At 35.1% G+C, this 20,734-nt stretch overlaps 1 protein-coding gene and 1 long non-coding RNA gene across 4 annotated transcripts; one reads left to right on the top strand and one right to left on the bottom strand.

Annotated features, from left to right (window-relative positions):
• Positions 1 to 90: 90 nt before the first annotated feature.
• On the bottom strand, positions 91 to 17,543 carry LOC124434791 (myelin regulatory factor-like). Its single transcript, XM_046984701.1, has 19 exons — positions 17,401 to 17,543; positions 15,266 to 15,338; positions 14,510 to 14,613; positions 13,144 to 13,204; positions 12,592 to 12,683; positions 11,255 to 11,357; positions 11,049 to 11,142; positions 8,789 to 8,842; positions 8,664 to 8,714; positions 8,350 to 8,426; positions 7,852 to 7,905; positions 7,207 to 7,260; positions 5,060 to 5,150; positions 4,336 to 4,413; positions 3,556 to 3,675; positions 2,835 to 3,005; positions 1,648 to 1,704; positions 644 to 697; positions 91 to 499 (listed from the first exon to the last, which is right to left on the bottom strand). The coding sequence occupies exons 1-19, from the start codon at positions 17,462 to 17,464 to the stop codon at positions 401 to 403; spliced, it is 1,551 nt and encodes a 516-aa protein (XP_046840657.1). The 5' UTR covers positions 17,465 to 17,543; the 3' UTR covers positions 91 to 400.
• Positions 2,989 to 19,690, top strand: LOC124434796. 3 transcript variants are annotated; one of them, XR_006944888.1, is made up of 5 exons: positions 2,989 to 3,571; positions 5,947 to 6,342; positions 6,424 to 6,514; positions 16,694 to 17,184; positions 17,304 to 19,690. It is a non-coding gene; the product is annotated as an uncharacterized LOC124434796 (long non-coding RNA). The 3 variants fall into 3 exon arrangements; XR_006944889.1 differs by lacking the exons at positions 16,694 to 17,184; positions 17,304 to 19,690 and adding exons at positions 12,922 to 13,108; positions 14,012 to 15,026; XR_006944887.1 differs by lacking the exons at positions 16,694 to 17,184; positions 17,304 to 19,690 and having other exon boundaries at positions 6,424 to 7,743.
• Positions 19,691 to 20,734: the final 1,044 nt, after the last annotated feature.

Here is a 20,734-nt window from a genome sequence, read left to right as displayed (position 1 = left end):
GTAATGACCGCGGACCGCGGTCAGAAACTACGCCGCCTGCTATTGACAAACAGAAAGCAGGATCGACAGTGGGATTCCGACCGCTGCTAATTTGTAAAAAAAGTATTCTTTATTTTGTTATTTGAAGATCTAAACTAGCCTAATGCAAGTATGTAGTGTTTCTCTGCTAAAGTTGAATAACTCTTTTTATTATTTACATATTTACAAAGCAAATAAGTAGACATAGTGGTAAAAGAAACGATTGGAAGTTTTAATTTAAATCAAATGCCTCAAATTTCGTTATATCGAAAATCATCTTAAATCCACAGATAGTAAAACTGTTCAAGCGACGCCATGTTTTGATGACACATTCGATACAAAAATGACACCAAATTTTTAGTTTTTCAATTTTCTTTAAATGCTAAGTTGTCTCCATGGATTCAGAAACCATATTTTTCAAAATGACTTCCAAAATCTCGTTCTTGGTTTCCAACTCAACCAGTCGAGTTGTCAAAACTTTCTAAAATAAAAATGCGCATGTGTCGTGTTAGTAAACCAAACCATTATCAACATGACTCTTCTTTCGTCATTTTACAATCAAAGGTGATCAATACGATGGAAACTAGTTTGAAATATTTTGAAAATAGAAAGATTTACAACTCACTGCAATTTTTGAAAGTTCTTGGATAGATCCTATTGATTCCATCAGCAATCGGTCCTGTTGACAAAAATGGTTTATGAGGGTTTTAACTATATGTAATAGTATGGTTTCGAGTGCAAATTAGAAGAAAAAAAGTGAGACACTGCTATTACTTACTAATAATATACATGGCAAAAATTCTCAATTCTGTTAATCTTTAACTACGCTGTAGGAACATTTCAGCGATTTATTTAGCTCGTATTTTTCAATTTCGTCATTTATGTTTTTCACAACTCCATAGCTTTCACACGTAGCCAAAACAAGTGAACTATGGACTTGGTGGCAAAAGAAAATCTACTTAAACTTATGCCAGACATTCTAATTGCTTTGGTTTGTAATAATTTCAATTTGCAACTTGTGAAATGTTTTATTTTATTGCCTTGTATTATTCTATGTACTTGACTGTTATATATACTCATCTATCAGGAGCATTGTTAAAAATATCATATAAACAAATTCGCCCGGATATTTCCCTTATTGGACATGGAGATTTTCTATTTTTGGCACTAGTATTTATCAAATATATATTACAATGCTCTACATACCAATTAAAGTTGAGAAATTTTCATGTTTATTGTTCAGAGACAAATAATTTTTAAGTTAGTAAAATTTATACCATACTAAGACTACGTCATTGTTGCACACTGTCGTAAAATTTTTCTAATAACACAACACAAAGGCAGAAGCGTTTGAGAATTTATTTTTCCTAATGGAAAATTGATTCATCTAATTGTTACGCATTATAATTTGCAGTCAACAACAGCTAATACATGCTGTTTGACTCACGAAGTCTTAAAGCACAAATCCACACTTAGCACAATATTTGTGGTTATCTTTGGAATGCGTGCAGTGTTTGAAAAAACGAGCTCCCACGAAGATTTTTGACGATCAAAGACCTTCGTTAAAAATCGACCGACCTGCTTTTCAACTTGAGGTCACTGAACGTTGTGAAATTGTCAATGACATACCTTATTGATCATTGGAATATCTTTAAGGACATTTCCATCTCGCAGCGGGATATCAGTCTGCAATAAGGAAAAAACGTAGAAATGGAGTCGAACTAATAATCATCTTGTAGCTAGGTCAGACAATGAGATGATTGATCATCAGAATAATCAAGTCTTTCGTTGCTGAGAACATAGCCAAAGCCACTCGGCCAATCAACATCCTATATTTTGATGTTCTATATCTCATAGTGCCTAAAACTCGTGAAGTGCTGTTGGCTAGAAAGCTCAAATAAAATGCATCTTGAGTAAAAACAATGGAGAACAATAGTTTATTAGTATACTATAAATAAAAATACTAGTGAGGTTAAATAAACACTCTCGTAGCTTGGCCATATTCTAAGACGGTTAGAGAATGATCACTTTTGTTCCATGGAATTTAAAGTTTCTCGCATTAGATATAAACTTATTCCGGCTTCTCCCTCGTGAGTTTCTATCTAATGCTCGGAGCTCTAAATACCATAGAACACACGTGGTCATGCTCAAACCATTACCTAACCATAATACACCCAAAATATACAATAATATTGTACGTGTACGCTCAGTAATTGATATAAATTGATAGCGACAAACTCTACAAGGCATGGGCTAAACCATAACATACACACAATCATACGGTTCATACCAAACCGTTTGCGATATTCCTTCCATTCACATGTCCTTGACGTAGACAAGTTTAACAGGTTTAGGCAAGTTTGAAATATTAGGAGGGAAATATTTTTTTCCTTTCAACCTTTAAACTGACAATATATCGGTCATAAGCCTGTGACTTGGCCAAGGATAGTCGGCAAAGGTTATCGGTCACCATTATTCCAGCAAGATAAACTTAGGGTTTTTCATTTGTTTTCAACCACTGCAATAACATGACGTCATTTCTTCGTTATGAAATCGAAAATATTGCAACTTAAGAAATAACGTTGGGTCATTTTAGTGGTTTGGAACAAGTAAAAAACCCTAGATATTTTGTTGGAATAATTGTAGCCAATATGGGCGGTACAACATGCGTGAGGCAAAAACATCAAAGGCTCCAACCCAAGTGACCCATCAACACGCTATCGTTAAATACGTGCGTGACGGTGCGGTCAAAAGCGGTTAAAGCTAAAACTAAAGCGGTTAAAAGATAAACAAGATCCGGTTATTCATAGACTTACGCTCTCGGTAACAGCGTCTGGTATCATGGCACGAAGATCACTTCCCAATACTCCCAAATGTTCATCAGTTTTCTCGGATGCAAGGCCAGCGTGTTGTAGGAACATCTTGTTGTAGCGATATCGATACAGTTTCATGCTGTTGATGTTGTCCAAGTTTTTACGAGTGTCCGCCTATATTAAAAATGCTCGCTTCAATAATTTGTCGTCTCGAAAAAAGTGATTCGTAAGGCATCTGATTCAAAGAACTATTGAATCTTCATGTGTGGCTTTTGCTATCTCCAATTATTTGTGTTTGTTTTTGCCACCTTAAAACTAAGAAGAAATTTTTGCAAAGCTTCGCATGGAATTCGCTTAAATATTGTGGAATGACCACGAAGCAACATTGTGATCATTGAGTTCACACACGCAAGCTGATAAGGCTGACAGAAACACGTTTGGCAGCAATCAAAAGCCTGTTATAGGTCACATGAGCCATTTATCATTTTAGTATCCACCCCGATCGAGTTCAAAAGACTTTGACTCTGAAAAGGAGGCTGAGATCAATACCTATATGCTATTTTCAATCATATGTCAAAGGCTTGTAATCGGATGGAATTATCTTTGACGATCAAAATTAAAGTTGATTTCAAGAATGTTATCGTGCTCAATACATAGGCAGAAAACTAGGACGTCGTTACATTCTTACAAAACCGACATATACAATACTGCTCTTGCGCTTTACCTGAAGGATACCTTCGGTAAGTCGAACATCAGATGGTGTTAGCCATACACCAGTTAATTTTATATTTCCATTTACAGTCAGGGGTTGATCTGGTTCGTCTGTGTTGATACCGACATGCCCCTATTAAGATAAAGTACAAACGTTGTTTCGATTGTAGATGATACATATTCTAAACAACGAAATATAAAGTTCAGGATATAAGGCACCTAAATATGATCGAAACTCTAAAGGCCCGATCATTCCAGAGAGAAAAACAAAACTTCATTTAAGAGTCTACATTTTACAACATCATTATACTTAGCGTTTCGTCCTTTAAACTTTAAAATCGCTGCTCATAGCAAAAGATATATACGACTTAAGTTTCTAAGCGGGTTGTTTTTTTCTATGTAATTTCATATACATGAGGAAAGAAGGTTCAACGACTTATTTTGTTTTTATCTACGCATGAGTGTTGTAATCATACGCATTAAAACCCAGCGGCACCTGACGAATGCATGGCGGTACTCACAGAAAGACGTCTTCATAATCGATTTCTGCGGTACTATATACGTCGACTGCGTGGTGAGATCGTTAACTCTCATTTATTATGATAGAGCGCGGTGAATGACTGCAAAAAGCTAGGTAGCATGTTTATCGTTTAATTCAAATTCAACTTCGTACCAATAACTTTCTTTATGTCCACCCTCAAGTTTTTTAAACACCCTATACTCCATTACTTATGATCATTGAAAATCATCACGCAATCGTTTCAAAGATGTACATAACAATAGTTCAACATACCATTCTGTAAACACAATCGCCACTCTTGTCTTTGCACCAAAGAGCAACATCGTTTTCGAATTGCCCCGGATTTGATGCCTTGATAAAAAATGAATTGACAAAACCCGTACATGAGTAATCCTGCATCCTCAGCAAATAGCTCTACGTGAAAGAACTTATTATGTATATAAAACTAATAGTTCAATTATATTGGACATGCATAGAGAAAAAAGGTTCTAAACATGAAAAAAATTTCCCTGAAGAAAACGCATTATAGCATATAGAATAACCAGGACAAGCAGACAATTTAAATAAAACAAAATAAAACAGATTCCGAAAATAGACATCTCGTTTTCTGTATATTCAAAATGATACAAGAGTTTTAGAAAACAGATTGTGTAATATTTCGTCTTTATTCCAAATATTACACAATCTGTTGTCTAAAACTCTTGTATCATCTTGAATATGAAGAAAATGAGATGTCTGTTTTCGGAATCTGTTTTATTTTGTTTTAGCATATAGAATGGAATGTCTATGTCACTAGATTGTCCAAGGAAACTTGGCTCAAAATTTCATATGGTCAATAGCTTTTGATCTTCCAAAACATTTCTTTAAATTCTATTCGACCTACTTCATTTGCATGAGTTAGAACTGATAATGTTGATCAGAACACAAGGAAATAAGAAACAGCGAAACTGCGTATCTTGGAAAACACTTAATATAGCTAGTTTAACGAGTGACTCACCCTCACAATAACTCTTTCGGAAACCTGTCGACATATGGAATAATTTCCTTCATTCGTGTACGCACGGATATCAACAACAAGTTGAAAATACCTACATCCATATACAAGATACAATATGGTTTCGTAAGATTAAGCGACAGATTCCTTGAACGAATGATTCATTTAAAGAAGACTGGAACAAGGCACAAAGCAGCAATTCAAAAACGAAAAATATTTTCGTTTAAAATATGAAAGCAATGCGGGTAGCGCGAGAGTCGAATTCATTTTTTTCACAAGTCAAGTATTTTGTATTTTTTTTCTAAAAATTTGCGTCAATATCCAATTAGCATTAGCAGCTAACTCATAAATGACGTCTGTATGTATGTATGTGTATACGGATCAATTTGCTGATGTGAAAAACATGAACAATAACTGCACGAGTTCCTGGTACAATAAGACACAAAATACAAGTTTAATTATGTAATAATAACCCTGAAAACGTATTTTTTTCAAAAATTCCCAAGATGAATGTGTCTAAAACGCTTCGTGATATGAAACCCACTCCGGCATGAAATGGTTTTTCTACTGAAATACTGCACCTCGATGAAAATCAACGCCCATTATAGTAAAACCAATTAAATGTGTGCTACAGCTTCCTTCCACTGTAAACATGCTTGTCACACAAGCACACAAAGTAATCTCTAACCCTTACTGCATTTACTATTGACAAAACTTAGCAGAAAATCTGTTCTAAAATTGCTCTTCACGTTTACGAATGCAACTATTCACAAATTTATTGCCCTTATACATAATTGTTAGAAAGTACCCTCGATAAATTTTAGTTTAATAAATAAACGTTTACGAATGCAACTATTCACAAATTTATTGCCCTTATACATAATTGTTAGAAAGTACCCAAGATAAATTCGATATTACGTCGATTCAAACTAAAACTATGCCAGCTGGCACATGAATGCCACAATTGATCTCGAAAACGCAAACGCTCGAGTTGAGAAAAGATCAAACGTTTCGTCGTGGAAATGTTCTAGAATGTTGTGCCATATTCCACAGAAAAAAAGCGAATCATATGCATTCAAAGAACTTTCGTGACTTTTCTTACAAGTATGCGTGCCAGGCACTGCTACCTCACGGGATAGCCTAGCCCTAGAGTCGCAGGCACCCAACAAATATAAACAAGACATGCGCGATGCAAGGCTCGTTCAAACGACAAAAAGGTCAGCGATGAGCTGTTGCAGACGACGAGAAAAGCAAAGGGAATGATTTTGGTTTCTTGAATTTATAAGGTTATACATCACAAAAATTAATAGAGTGCCTTTGGTCTCTAAGACAAAAGCAAATGACTGAAACTTTTATTTGTTATTTAGCTATAATCCTTTCAGCTGTTTCCCAGAGCAAAAGTGAACATCGTCGATTTTGTTCAAGTAGCTATACTGGCCCAGGAAACTGAACCTGAAGGTACGCGGCATACAAATAAGCATTGTTCTAGTTCTTGGTGAATGCCACACAGCATATAACATAACAACAATCATAGAGCCGGTAAGAGCAAAGATATATGATTATACCCACACCGAAATTCATTAAAGAAAGCAAAGCAGGGAATTATACCTAGAAATGTATTTTATGCCTTAGCTTATGTACTCCTGAGAGTCTCATTGGGTAGTTATTTGTACCATTATTTCAAATAAGCCATTTTAAAAATACTGTACCAGATGAAATTAGTACATACGCTACGCTTCTTTTAGACATTCTTGACTTGCTATTTAGCCATGCATGTTGGAGATCCGATACAAGCATTTATCAATGCATGCATTTGCGCATGATCATCCAAAGCTGGCTGGGGACACTTAAATTCCAAATGATTGGTTGCAAGCCAAGAAGAGTGCTTGCAAATGAAATAAAAACCAACTGAAAAAATCATTTGAAATTTGCCGTAACTGTTTTCGTGTTATCGTAAAGCAAAGATATACAATTAAATTAGTTTGTGACAAGGTTTTGACAGCTTAAAAACCAAAGCAAAGTCGTATCATGGAAATCGGAAATATCATCATGATTTGGAAAAGTTTTAAATGGGTTTATCCACTTTCTTGTTCTTATTTTTTGTCTTCAGACTTATTCAAACGAACATAATTATATATTGAAATTTCTACCTTTGATCTGGATTTAGTTTGCCCTGTTTTCGCATATTGTTTGAGGTCGTTTCACTATACAAAGATAAAAAAATCATTCGTACTTTTCTACTAAACCCGACACAGCAACTGCCATCATGGAATGAAATCGAGTTATGAACGTGCTTCAGAATTGCAGCGAAAATGCTGCGAATAGCTCAACTGTAATGCATGACAAGCACAATAAAATGCAATTGAGCACAATGGAACGCAAGATGTATGAAACAAAATGAGAGATTCGTATAGATTTTCCAAAAATTATTTCAAGTATTATATGTAAAACACAGAGAACGTTTATAAAATAATATATATAGATATATATAGAGAGAACTTGTATAAAGAAATAATTCATGGAACAGTTTCCTCAATATCACATGATCATTATTATTAGAATGGACAGCTGGTGGACAAAAGCTGAAATCGACATTATGTTTTAGAAAATGCATAGATTTCTCACATAGAAAATTTTTGCTTACGACCATAAAATTGTATTTGACCAATAAATAGCGTGCGTGCAAACAGACGTATGTACCTTGACTGACCGTGTACGGTATATATTAGAGAGAGGTAGGAAGTATTATCATATAATATTACATTCTCATCTCACTCAATTGAAATATAACTCACCAGAAATGTAATCGACCAATCGTCAGCGTTTTCGTCGAGGATCCGTTGGGAATTCTATTCAATAACAATTTATATCAACGCAATGATGAGAATTACAGATAAGCTGATGTCGTCGCTTGTTAATAACTTCTGATAATTTAACTAATAATTTAATTTAACCTACTTCTAATAATCTAACCGTGTGTTTTTCGGCTAAGGCTGCGTGATGGAATGTGCATCAAAAAATGTAATTCTGTTTGACACAAGTTCATTTAAACTAAAATAAAATTTCTTTTCCATGCGATAAGTGCAAGCGCGACGCAGGGGACCGGCATTTCTCTGGAGAACAAAGATCCCACTACACGGGGTGCTTATTCATTGATACAGACAACAATATTGAATGCAGATGAATGCGCACCAAAACGTTTTCACGCTGACAATATCTCCCGCAATGCCCTTCCGCCTGTTTGGTGTCTCTGCATGTAGTCAGCAGTTTGGAAAACTCATTCTATGCCGTACCTTACTGGCACATAAGGCCGTTTTGATCTATCGGCACTGGACTGCTCAATGTTAACCTTCTTTTGAGGAGATTCAGCCTGGAAATGAGGATGGACATAAATTGGTATCACGTTTGAAGTGCCGCCAAAATAGGACGTTCATTAAACGAAAAAAATTTCCGTATCCAGTGATAATACGACTACTGATTTATAACTTGACCGTCAAACTGCTTCTCATGAATAAACTACCCTGAAGACACACGTTATATCGTGAAGACCCTCAAGACAAAAAAAAGAAAAGTGCACAATGCGTTGAGAAAAAATATTTTATTGTACCTTTAAAGCGTATAGATGAATCTTGCAGAAATTTACGCGTTCAAAAGCACCCTGAAAAATCGTATCATTTGTTGATTTTTATGCTGCAAAATTGTACCAGGGATCAATAACTTGGATATACTTACATCAACTTCAACAAGAGTTGCATTTCCAAAGACCATTTCCAGATTTAAAGAAATCTACATTGTCGTAAAGAAATGGAAAATGGCTTAAATCGAATGCAAATATTTAAAGTAACATAAGTTAAAAATTTTACTAATGAAATTATAGTTTCATTTAACAGGACTTTAAAAATGACAGTGCATTTTCTAAAACAGTTTGTGCATATCTCTTTTCATTCCCGAAATATTGAAGTTTTTGTAATGTCCAATGTATACAACTTTCTACGTCATTTTGCATAATGAGAATTTGAAATAGCAGGTATATTTGCCGATATATTACCTCAACCGTTCAGAGTTCCCAAAATTGTGAAGAGCTCATGGTATAAACAATTGCATAATTATTTCAACCAAAAGTGGACTTGAATATAAAAGATGTTGGGAAAAGATATTAAAAATGACGTAGAAAGTTGTATGGATCGGACATTACAAAAACTTCAATATTTCCGTAATGAAAAGAGATATTCAGAAATTGTTTTAGAAAGAAAACTATCATTTTCAAAGTTCTGTTAAATGAAACAATTAATAATTTAATAATTAATAATTAATAATTAATAATTTGAGTAGTATAATTTTTTAGTCATATGCCCTTTAACGGGAAGAACAAAAGTGGACAAAACAAACCAGCACATAACAAGAATGAAGTTTATAAGAAGTAATTGTATGGTATATAGATGGTTGAAAATGGTTCTTTTTCTGGCATTTTTCTGCCAGGAAACGAGCCATTTTGACCATCTTTATGCCATTGTCAAAATTGTTTTCTCTTGTAACGTATCCTTTTTTGGCTTTTGTATATGTAAATCAGGAGCAACAAAAATTTGTAAATCGTAACCGACAGAATTTTAAATTGCAAATATTTATAAAACGCAAAAGAAATGCCAGAACTGAAACGAAAAATTCAAATTAAAAGTCTGCAATTGGGCAATTCTTTGAAGTTTAGCCTGCACGAAAACATATCATGTGTTATAATATTGAAAATGCCTGTTTCAGTTGAGGATTATTGCAATCATTAAATGAGGATTATTGGATTACTTTGATGCAGGTATCAAAGTTCACAGAGTGTGCCATTTGTGCGAAGAGCTTACACTTAAATTTAAATTTTTCCATGCTGGTCACACACGTCACGGGACGTTGCACATTTGCTGTCGTACCTCTCACGAAATAGTAAAATAATTACAACAGCATATGTTTTCAGATAAAGTTTTCTAAGACACAATTGTTTATTAGGTCTTGATTATTGTCTACTCTTAATCCCAAACATAAAATATAATTAGTGCGTCAATGACGAACACAACGGGAGAATCGCTCATGTATAGGCGAATATATTTTTCAATCTAGATATATAAAGACAACACAAGAACAAAGTTCTCCTCCAGATATATTGCTGTAAATTCTAAATTAATCTATTCCAGACATTGAACTAAAATACATGGAATACTGCCTGTAATAGAAAAGCCTGATAATTTGTTCAAGCCAAATCTTACACCCAGCCACGCGAGATTACCCCCAGCCACGCGTGCGTAGTTCAATCAATTTTCACTCTGGTGTAATCTTGCGTGTTTGGGTGTAAGAGTTGACTTCAATTCATTGCTTCAGGTAGCGTTTCTTGTATTTGAGGTCAATGATTTCAGATGATTTAACGCAGCACTAAGTAATAGACTTAAGGTGATTTGCTAAATGCTAAGTATAGAATGAGGTCGCTCGTGTTTTAAAAAAGTACGTGTCGTCTCTTGAATTCAAAAACACCCTATTTCAAGATTAGCATTGAAAAGTAATATAACATTATTACTCACTATTCAGCAAATTTATTTTCCATGGTAGCCGTCATACACAGATTATCGAATGAAAACATGCTAATCACAATTGGCGTTTCTGGGGCTCGCTAAATCTCATTCATTAAGCACTTATAATAATTTGTTTATTAGAGGGGAGCTTTCTTTCTGTGTAGTGTTTCGATAAAACCATTTTGTATGAAACGCTTACGATTATCAGATAGAGTGTTTTCATCAGTTGCCATCGTTGGGGGAAATCGCATATAATGAAAACAATTTCTGTTAATTTCATGCTCTGTTTTTAGCATCAGCACTTTGATGTACTCCCCCAACAAGGCCGCTTTGACGTCACATGCAAACACTTCATAGCTGAGGACTGGCGAAAAAAAAACTGCATGCTTTTGCATCTGCTCATATAGCAATCTTTGAGAAAACTATAACAACAACTTTCAAACCTGAAAATGATTCTTTTTCTGGCAGATGAAAACACTTTCTGCCGGGGAAAAAGATAACCCTTTATCACAGGTGATATGAAGACATGGCTCTTCCCTACCAAAGAGAGCATAAAAAAAGATAAAAAACTGCTTAATGGAAGTTTAAATAAAAAGCTTGCGTTGAAACAACGTCCATTGCGATCGATTTCTGTAAAAAACGAGCTTACGATTGAACAGAGGACTCGTATATTTTATGCCATTCTTCTGTATCACATTTAGTCCATCTGATTGCTCTTTTATTTTGTGCTTGGGGACATTCTCCCGAATCACCTGAAAATGAAATAGTTACCAAAAATATTAATATTTTTGAAGAACCAACGTGTGACAAGAGGCGTTCTGCATTCTTTTTATTCGTACACGTCAAACTGTACTTTGAACGGCTTACAAAACACTTATTTCAGGAAGTTTGTATCCCTCTATGAACATCGTAATTTCATTTTAGATCTTGAGTGCCTCATATGGTTTTTGTGCAATTGGAATAATGAGATTAAAGTGCTTATATAACCCTCAGGAAAATAATCTATTTAGATAGAATCGATGACTTTAATGCAATATAATTTATCCAACGAAAATTTAATCGTCCTTCACTTTTTGGGCGCCGAAGTTGGCTTTTTTTGTGTTTGACTGTGAGGTTCAATGACTGGGTCTAGTTCACCAGACGTGACGTACATTGGAGAATACACTGCTTTTTAACGCCGTGGAATTATAGTGTGATTCAATTACAAAGAGCACAATACAAAAAAAGTTTAATAAAAATATATTCCTCGACTTTGCTACAAATGTCTTTATAAACTATACCCTCAAAAAGCAGCGTGCTCTATAATGTACGTCACGTCCGAATAACTAGACATAGTCACAGCCATTGATTTAGAACCCAGTCTTCTAGATGTCTTACTACCGTGTCAAGGTGAGGCAAGGACGCCATCTCGAAAGGTGGCAAAAAGTAAAACTCAAAATGAAAAGTAAGTTAAAGCAAAGTTTAAAAAACCCGTCCTATCAAACATTTGAAGAATTAAATCTAAACTATGAACTTTGCAACTCTATATCAACTTAGCAAAAGCAGATATTATTCGTAAATATTGTCAGTTTTACCACCTTTCAAGATGGCGGTTTGCCTCACTCATTACTACACATTATTGGCGGAGTCAGTCATCTAGTAAATTGGATTCTAGGTGATTGATCATAGCACCTCACGGCCAAACACCAAAAAGCCAACTTTGAGGCCAAAAAAGTCAAGGATAAACCAACTTTCTTCTAATAAAATATATTTCAAATGTTCTTAAAATGATCCATTCTATCTACATAGATTATTTCCCTGAGGGTTATACAGGCACTTTAAGTGTTATGACGAGAGTACAACATGGGAATCGCTCAAGGCTTTTTGGTGAATTTAGAACGCAAACAGTCGGCTTCATTACGTTTTCTTAATTTCACATGACACGTTTTGCGAACACTTTCTCTCTTTTTCGCGAACTAAATAATGAAAGAACGAAAAGTCACCCACTCTGAGAAATGCTTTTCAATCTCATCGGTTTGACATCTTCTCTTTCGCTTTCAGTGGAGACTTTACGTTTGATGTCCTTGCTTTGCAGAGGACTAAAAGTAAAATAACTAAATATTTTTCTTCGTTCAATACTGATTGTTGAATTCAAAAATATCATTCTTCATGCATCTGAAGGTAACGTTTCTTCGCAAATATCTTCTAATTCCACCTCATTTTCTAATTTTAGCAATATTAGCTACGTCTCTCTGCAGATTTCATTTCAGACCTATCATAGACCTTTCGAAGCCAACGCTATCTTTAATATTAAGCGATGAAATCTTGTTTTGATAGGAAGATTATTGTTATACTTCAGGCCGACGCGTGAACATGATCTAAACTCGTAAATTGTCTGCTTCGAAACTCAGGAAATACCGGCTAAACTAATTTAACAAAGAAAAGGATCCATATAGTGCAAGATCATCGTATTTGTAGCATTCCCAAAAAAAGTGAGCACACAGAAAAAACGATCAAACCACAGGTACGACATGAGACTTGCAATATGAGCGTACTCACTTAGTCCGTCTTAGATAGCGTTCCAGTTCTGGTGCGTCAGTTAAACAGGTTTGTCCAGAATCTAGTAAAAGCATTTTTAACGTTAACTTACTCCATTACACCAGAGAGACATTATAAACCATATCTAGGGAGATTATTTTACAGAGCTACATATTTAGACAATTTAGTGAGCCTCTTGTTGTTATGAGCTTATGTAAGATTCGGATGCAACAAAAAACATTGATAAAATACGGAACAGGATGTTTCAAACTTGGAATCTCAAACTCGTACATTAAAATTTATTTACGAATACCAATTTAAGAATAAGGAATGCTGTGCAATGCATAGGGTGCCAAGAGCTACCTAAGCGAAATTCGTATGTATTATTGACCCTATAAATCCTAATGATGTGTTTCCTCCTACATATGGCAGAAATTAAGGTCGCTCAAATGGACGCATTGAAGGATATATCAATACTATTGCATTGATCAGTGATCACGACATATTGTAATTGTATGACGTTCGGGAAATCTAAAAGCATACAAATACAAACTCAAGAATAATACAGCCGTACTCGCTAGCTTAGTTAAAGAATCTCAACGTATATTTATGCTTGGCCATCTATCACAAGAAATAATTCATAAGAAACTGTTTTAAAGAAGATTTAACCAGGCAAAGCTACTGGCAGGAGCTACTGTACAGCATTTTTTTTATTTGACAAAATTTATAATCCAACCAGATCAGCGTTTGCAAAATCAATTCATGAAAATTGAGTCATTAGAAAGACAATGAACCTCTTGTGTCGCACATTGGTACATTGGAGTGTTCATACTGCGCAAAGTGCACATGTCTGCTACGTGACCACTAAAGATGCTCTTATATAAAATAGATCAGTCATCAAATGACCACAAACAACGCATGGGCCATGTGAACAAGTACAAAGTCCGACATGAGTGAGTTTGTTCCTACCAGTCACCAAGATAGCAATCAATACCAATACAATGACGCCTACTCACGCTAAAAATAAGCTGATTTTGTGGAATGTTTCAAATCGGCTTACTCGAAAGACGGATTACATCAGATCTTACATAACTCATGATGATGAGCAACTGCACACGAAAATTCCAACCCACTTTATTAAGAACCCATCGATACATCTCGTGACGTCTCTGACGTGTCTCGTGTAAGTAAACCTGATGTTGCCTTTGTATCTCTACTTCTTTATAACATTAAGTCAGAGACAATCTTAAAACTTTGTTATAGTATGAGGTATAGATAAATGCTCTTGCGCAAGGAGTATGAAAACAAGGATATAAATCTATGGAGGGGAGGGTGAAGATGTATCCTCCTTCCCAAGCTTCGTTGAATGACAGAGAAGGTGTCTTACCTGCCATGGTTACATCAAAATTTCGATCAAATATCGACGTAGGAGTATTTGGGTCTGATCCAGGGGGGGTTAGAGGCAGCAATGAAGAATCCAATGATGAGAAGCTGGAATAGAATTGTTTCGTTATGTATTGGTATTTGGTTTACTAATATTGGATGACATATCCTCTTTTCAGTTAAAAATTTGGTAATTGTTGTTTGCGGATTATAAAATAAATATATATATATATACTTATGAGCATTGCCCACATTTCTCCAATTATCGTTCTGACTATGAGCGTGGAGCAGCTCATATATATATTCTTGTGAAAACGCAAAATTAAGTTATTTAAACAACTCGAATTTCAGCATCAGACTGTATCAGGCAACTCCCTAGCCAATTTAATGTCTTTTTTTCTAAAAAACATCGGTATTTTCTTTTGTGTGATTGTTATAAAAATAGCTAGTTTTAGACAATATTATGTTTCAAAGCACTGTTCAATGAATTGGCCATATTAAGGTCACATGATGGTGGATTATTTTGCAGTATTTGTCTTTTCTTTTGTACTAAAACTGCTGTGACTTGGTGGAAGGGAAATTTCTTATTCGCACTCCGTGAAATTTTAGAATACGAGCCGGGGAGTGCAGCATATTGACATTAGGGAGTGGTCTAAATTCATATGTTATAGTCCGTAGTCACAAGTGATTTCAATAGAAACTTTTGAAGTACAACATGCTAGACAGTAAGATAACGTCAGTATAAACACAGCTCACTTACGTGTCGAATGATAAGTTGTTGTCCACCTGTACAACTGGTTCCTGCCAGTTAAGATGGTCGACAATGCTTATACCTTAAAAATAAAATCACAAAAGTTGAAATAACAATTATTGATAATGGACACTCAATAATAACAAAAATAAAACAGCAGTTGTCTACAATTACAAAAACAGTTCGATTATCGCTGTTGGCAACGCATTCCTCTTAACATGATGACGTGTTAAATTTGAAACTCTAATTGTCACAATTGGAAGCAATGTTATTATATTGATGATTGAATAGAATCAGCAAAATATGTTTACGTTAAACGTAAACACGGTTGTGTCTATTAAAACATAAATTCTATGACAACGATTCTTTCTGGTCTGCGGTGAGATCCGTCCATCATTTACTTCAATTGACATCTGTTATAAATTGTTAATTATGCACTCATGCAAAATCAAAGTCCAACATAGTGTGGTTTCTGTTTTTTCGACAACCATTAAAAGCCACTGACGGTGACATCACGTGGAGTTCTTATCTGCCATCTTTAAAAATAATAAGCAATTAGGATACCACAAAAACACCGCAAAAAGGTTGTGCGAAAAAAAGCCTTCAACGAATGTTGGGTTACTGCAATAAATTCCGTGCTACGTGTAGCAAAAAGAGTATCTGAGACTTTGCGATGAAATATAGTGCTCTTTATGTATGCTACATAAAAATGCAATGCCATTTTCTGTCATGCCAGCACAACACGTGCTCTATGTGTGAAGCGATTTCAGGAGTGGCCGGTTACGGATTACATCATGGTCTCTCTCCATTTGACGGCGTGGACCCTGAACCGCTGCATGCACACATACATCCCAGTACATGTATATTTCGTGAACAAACAGTGACCTGTTTTCTTGTTCACCAAACCTCACTTCATGTCCTCTTGACAACATGCAGATTCCTAATGATACACAGCGCTAACAAGATAGCAATACATGATTTAATTTGTAAACAAATCCTTTAGCAACTTCAAACCACCAAAAGTGCAAACTAATTAAATGCTGCGCAGATATAATTATTTCTAAGAAAGTTTGCGGGTTTAGTAGTTCGCTTTGCTCGGAATTTACAGGAAAAACGCCAGTAATCTCAAAGTCTTGGTTACTTTTAGCGATATCATAACGATTTAACCGTAGCACAATGAGCACTGTAAAAAAATCCATGAAACATAGGGGAACGGATACGGCGCGTTTGGATAGGAGAAATAAATAAACGCGCACTTTGAATGGCGACGATGACAAAAACACATGCTTATCGTGAATGTCAGAGAATTCGAGTTTAATTTCCAATGGAAGTAGAGAATTGAGAAATAAAACAGTACGACATTTGCAACGCACGAATGCATACTTTGCTGATTTGATATGACGAGTGCCATAATCGAATTAATCGATCTTTTTATAGATCTTAGTTCAACACACCCGGAAAAGTTCAATCTCCACGTAATATAAGAGCGATATTCTTAACTGATATCAAATAAAGAAACGATATTCGAATCATCATGCCCGTATTTATATGAAAATTTCGCCGATCAAATTGTTTGCACTGCTTGTGCCTATGTTGCCGAAAAGCGCATTGTCTTTTGAAGTAGTGTAGCTACATGCATGGCTCAGAAATGCGAGGTAACAAATATTGAATGCCGCATGATTTTAAAGATTATAAAAAGATTGGAAGAGTCGTCGACTGAGGGTTGGTACACCAACAGATAGAGCAGAAAAAAGAATATAGTTGCAACGAGCGTCTTGCTGAATAGAACAACCTTACAGATGTTTCTGACGATGTTTTTCGTTATATTTAAAGGAAATACTGCGTACTATAAGAGCAAGACCTTGAGGAAAAGCTTTAGCTTTTGTGCATTTTTTACGACGTATGTCAAAAGTGAATTAAAAACTAAGGTGATTATAGTATTGTGCTTGCAAATACCACCAATTCTGTTCTGAATTTTAAAAAATTATTCCCTAAATGCCCGCGATTCTGCAGCAGCCTTTCTGATATTTCGATATTTCTATTATAGGATAGTCCAGATGTGCTACAGTTTCAACCTAATATTTAGAAACAGAGGAATTGATTTTTAATGATTACTTTTTTTTTAAGAAAACTTGTACTCTCACCCTGAGTTCCGTTTTCCGCTATTTCTTTAAAAAAATCCAAACTGACATCGTCCATCTCGTCCATGTTTCCTCACTGCAATTTGTGATGCGCAACTGCGCACCAATTGCAAACGAATCGATTTTCTTCAAGCCGGTTGTTTATTATGCAAACGACCCGGCTAAATACGAAAGGATATGATTACATTGTTGACATACGCAACTATACTCACTTGCACCCGAGTCCCGAGAAAACCGTCACACCGGTCATATTTATTGAGCATGCGCTTAGAGAAATCGATCGTTAGTGTTCTCACTTTTAAGGTATTGTCCTCAAAATTAGAACTTTTAAGAAAATTAATGTGTTTGTCTAATTCCAATTGCCTGAATGTCGTTTTTATGGCTTTTTGATTACAAGCACGAAGCAAGGTTATAACACTAAAATAAGAGAAAAAATACCAGCAGACACTTTTGGTGTCTGTGTGAACAGGCCCTGTAGTAATTTTTACCAATTTTTAGAATTTCAAAAGAATTATGAGAAATTTTTGCGCGTTTTCTAGGGAGCCCGAAATTTTGCTCGTGTTTATTCATGCATTCAGTTTTTGCCGACTGATTTCTTCAGAAAACCAAATAACTTTCAAAAGAAATCGGTCGAGACTAGGACACGACAGAGTATATGAATAACTTCCTCTCCCTCATTAAAGTTCTAGCTACGGCCTTTGACAAGTTTGTATAACAATATAATTTGCGTCGATTTTCGTACATGGATTTGTAGTTGATATATACTGCGAATGATAATTATAAGAAGCACCTCTGTTTCTAGAGCCCAAGCCCCAACGATTGATGATAAAAACGAGAACGGATTTTTGTGTCACCCAAAGTTTGACATTTTGTTTTTATCAAAACCCATACTAAATTAGGTATAATTATATATTTTTGACATACAAACTATCAATCAACGGAAATACCCTTGGTTTAACTGTAAAATGAAACGGAGTTGAATATCTTTGCGATGACGTGATTATATGAAAGACGACCGAATCACTTAAAGCCTGTTTCTCATATAGTCGTCCAAGTCATCTCAATGGAGCCTTTTTAGTATTGTAGATGAATTTCTGTTCTATTGGCTTGTGTTCTAGAAACAACTGCGACGAATGAATCGACTCGGACGACTATTTGAGAACCAGGCTTTATGAGCAAAAAGTTTCAGGTTATTTAATTATTTTGTCTGCGATAGCAATGCATAAAGACAATTTAGCGATATCGTTGAAGAGAATACCGTAATCATAGGCTTTGTTATAGAAATCTAGTCATACGATGTGTATATAAAGGCCAGGAATGAGTCGAATGTTCTCAAGTTGTTAGCCATGGTGCTTTCATTCACCAAATTTGAAAAGCATAAGCCGGTAAGTTCCAAGGTTAATGCCATATAAGGAGTATGAATTGTACAGACAAAAAAATACTGTGCGTCAATTGTGGCAATTATTGAATCTGCAATCAACTTCCTTGATCAGAGAATGAATATTGAAGAAGATATTAATATAAGCAACATGAAGGCAATCCTTAATGCAAAGTTACCTGTAGAGTTGATTACTGCCAGTAGATATCTTTTCAGCCAGATTTTCGGAGCTGATGATGTCTGCGAGTCATGGGCAAAATAAGCAGTAAGAATCATGTTGCTGACATTAATAATGTTGATACATTTTAGGCTTTACGCTCGACAAAACTGACGCACGCTAGCTATGCAATTCTTAAAAAGTTTCTTTCTGTATTCTCAACGCAAACACCACACAGCATTGCAACGGATGGAGCTGTATCACATTATAACGATATCAAGACATTTGACAAAACATCTTAAACCAGACACAATCTACTCAATCATGCAAGTTTTGCAAAATAGAAAAGGGACTTGTGTTTTTGAGCCAAGACCTGCAATTCATGGATGCAATTAAGTACCAAACGAGGAAGTTTATCAAAACAGAGATTTTATTAGAAAATCTTTTGTGCGTGAATGCGGATTCCTTTAAATTTTATATAATGTAGTTACTTATTAGTTTTTTTGTCGAAAAACTACTTTTGCTCAATAAATGCGACCAAAATGTGAATAAACATCGTTGTAATTTAAGTTAACTCTATCTTTGTCTTGACGATGGGCCCTTACTTTCACTTGAACCCCACTAGTCAATATTCCTTAAAAATGCTTGCAACGCTGAAAGTTGCGGTGAGAAACTCTTAAAGAAAAATGGAAGTTCTAATGACTTTACATGTTGCTTTTCTTGATGTTTCAACAATAATAAAAATTAAGAAACCCATAGTTTTCTTTGAAATTTCTCCTGCCAAAAAGAGTGAAGATTTTAAAAAGTAACAAAAGAAATGAATCAAGTTTGCAGAAAGATTTCTCGTCTATCTTGAGTAAATAGTGCGTGTATTACTTTTTTGGGGTGGGGGTTGGGGAGGAGGGACGTAAAGCATACTTAAATCGAGAACTTGAAAATGCTTATGGTGTACTTCGATCTAATCTATTTCGGATCCTTTAACCAAAAAATAGTTTATTCGAAGCTCCTCGTGCGTGGAAGATGGAAAGCCAAAACTGTTGTCCAATGTAGACGACCATAACCTTTTCATTTCGTCGCCCACTTTCGCCACGCTCTTGAAATTTATTGCAAACTTTCCTTTACGTATAAATTTTTCAGGGCTTAGCGCGAGTTCATCCCTGCTACTGCTCGATATTTTGATTTTAGAAAAAATGACGGAGAATTGAGATAAACAATAATAATTAATAATTACGTAGTATGTATTTGCCAATGCCATGATCATGCATGATTGGAGGACGTTTAAGCCGTATGACAGGTTTACAAAAGTAGAAGTTGTCTCAACCTCAAATATGCAACACGAATTTCATTCATTTTTCACATTCCGGTATATAGAATTGTTTTGAAGAGGGAATTTAGCAATCACTATAATTTAAATTTGTTTTGGATTTTTAGCTACGTCGGTTTTTTGTTCTCAAATAAATTTGAATATATTTTGATAAGTAAGTATCTTAGGATGAAGAATAAGACGAATAATTGATTTATTCACAAAAAGTAGTTCATGTTGGTTTTGAAACAACCTTTGTTAGTAACGTATAGCTTTCAGCATAGCGTGCGGATAAAACCTCTTTTTTATATCTATCAAATTGTCTCGCAAACATTCAGTTCTAACACGCTATCCAGCTTTAACTTTTAACTTATATAAATTAATTCATTTTTTACTTACTAGAAAAAGCATGGTTTGTTTTTTTAAGTTTATCTTTTTTATGTATGAGATTTGTTATCTTTAATGTTCGATTGCTTGTTTATGTGAAAATTCTTTTGTA

This window comes from Xenia sp. Carnegie-2017, unplaced genomic scaffold (assembly GCF_021976095.1).
Source record: "Xenia sp. Carnegie-2017 unplaced genomic scaffold, XeniaSp_v1 HiC_scaffold_14, whole genome shotgun sequence".
NCBI lineage: Eukaryota > Metazoa > Cnidaria > Anthozoa > Malacalcyonacea > Xeniidae > Xenia > Xenia sp. Carnegie-2017.
Note: the sequence above shows the minus strand (reverse complement) of the source record. Positions and strands in the feature narration are given on the sequence as shown.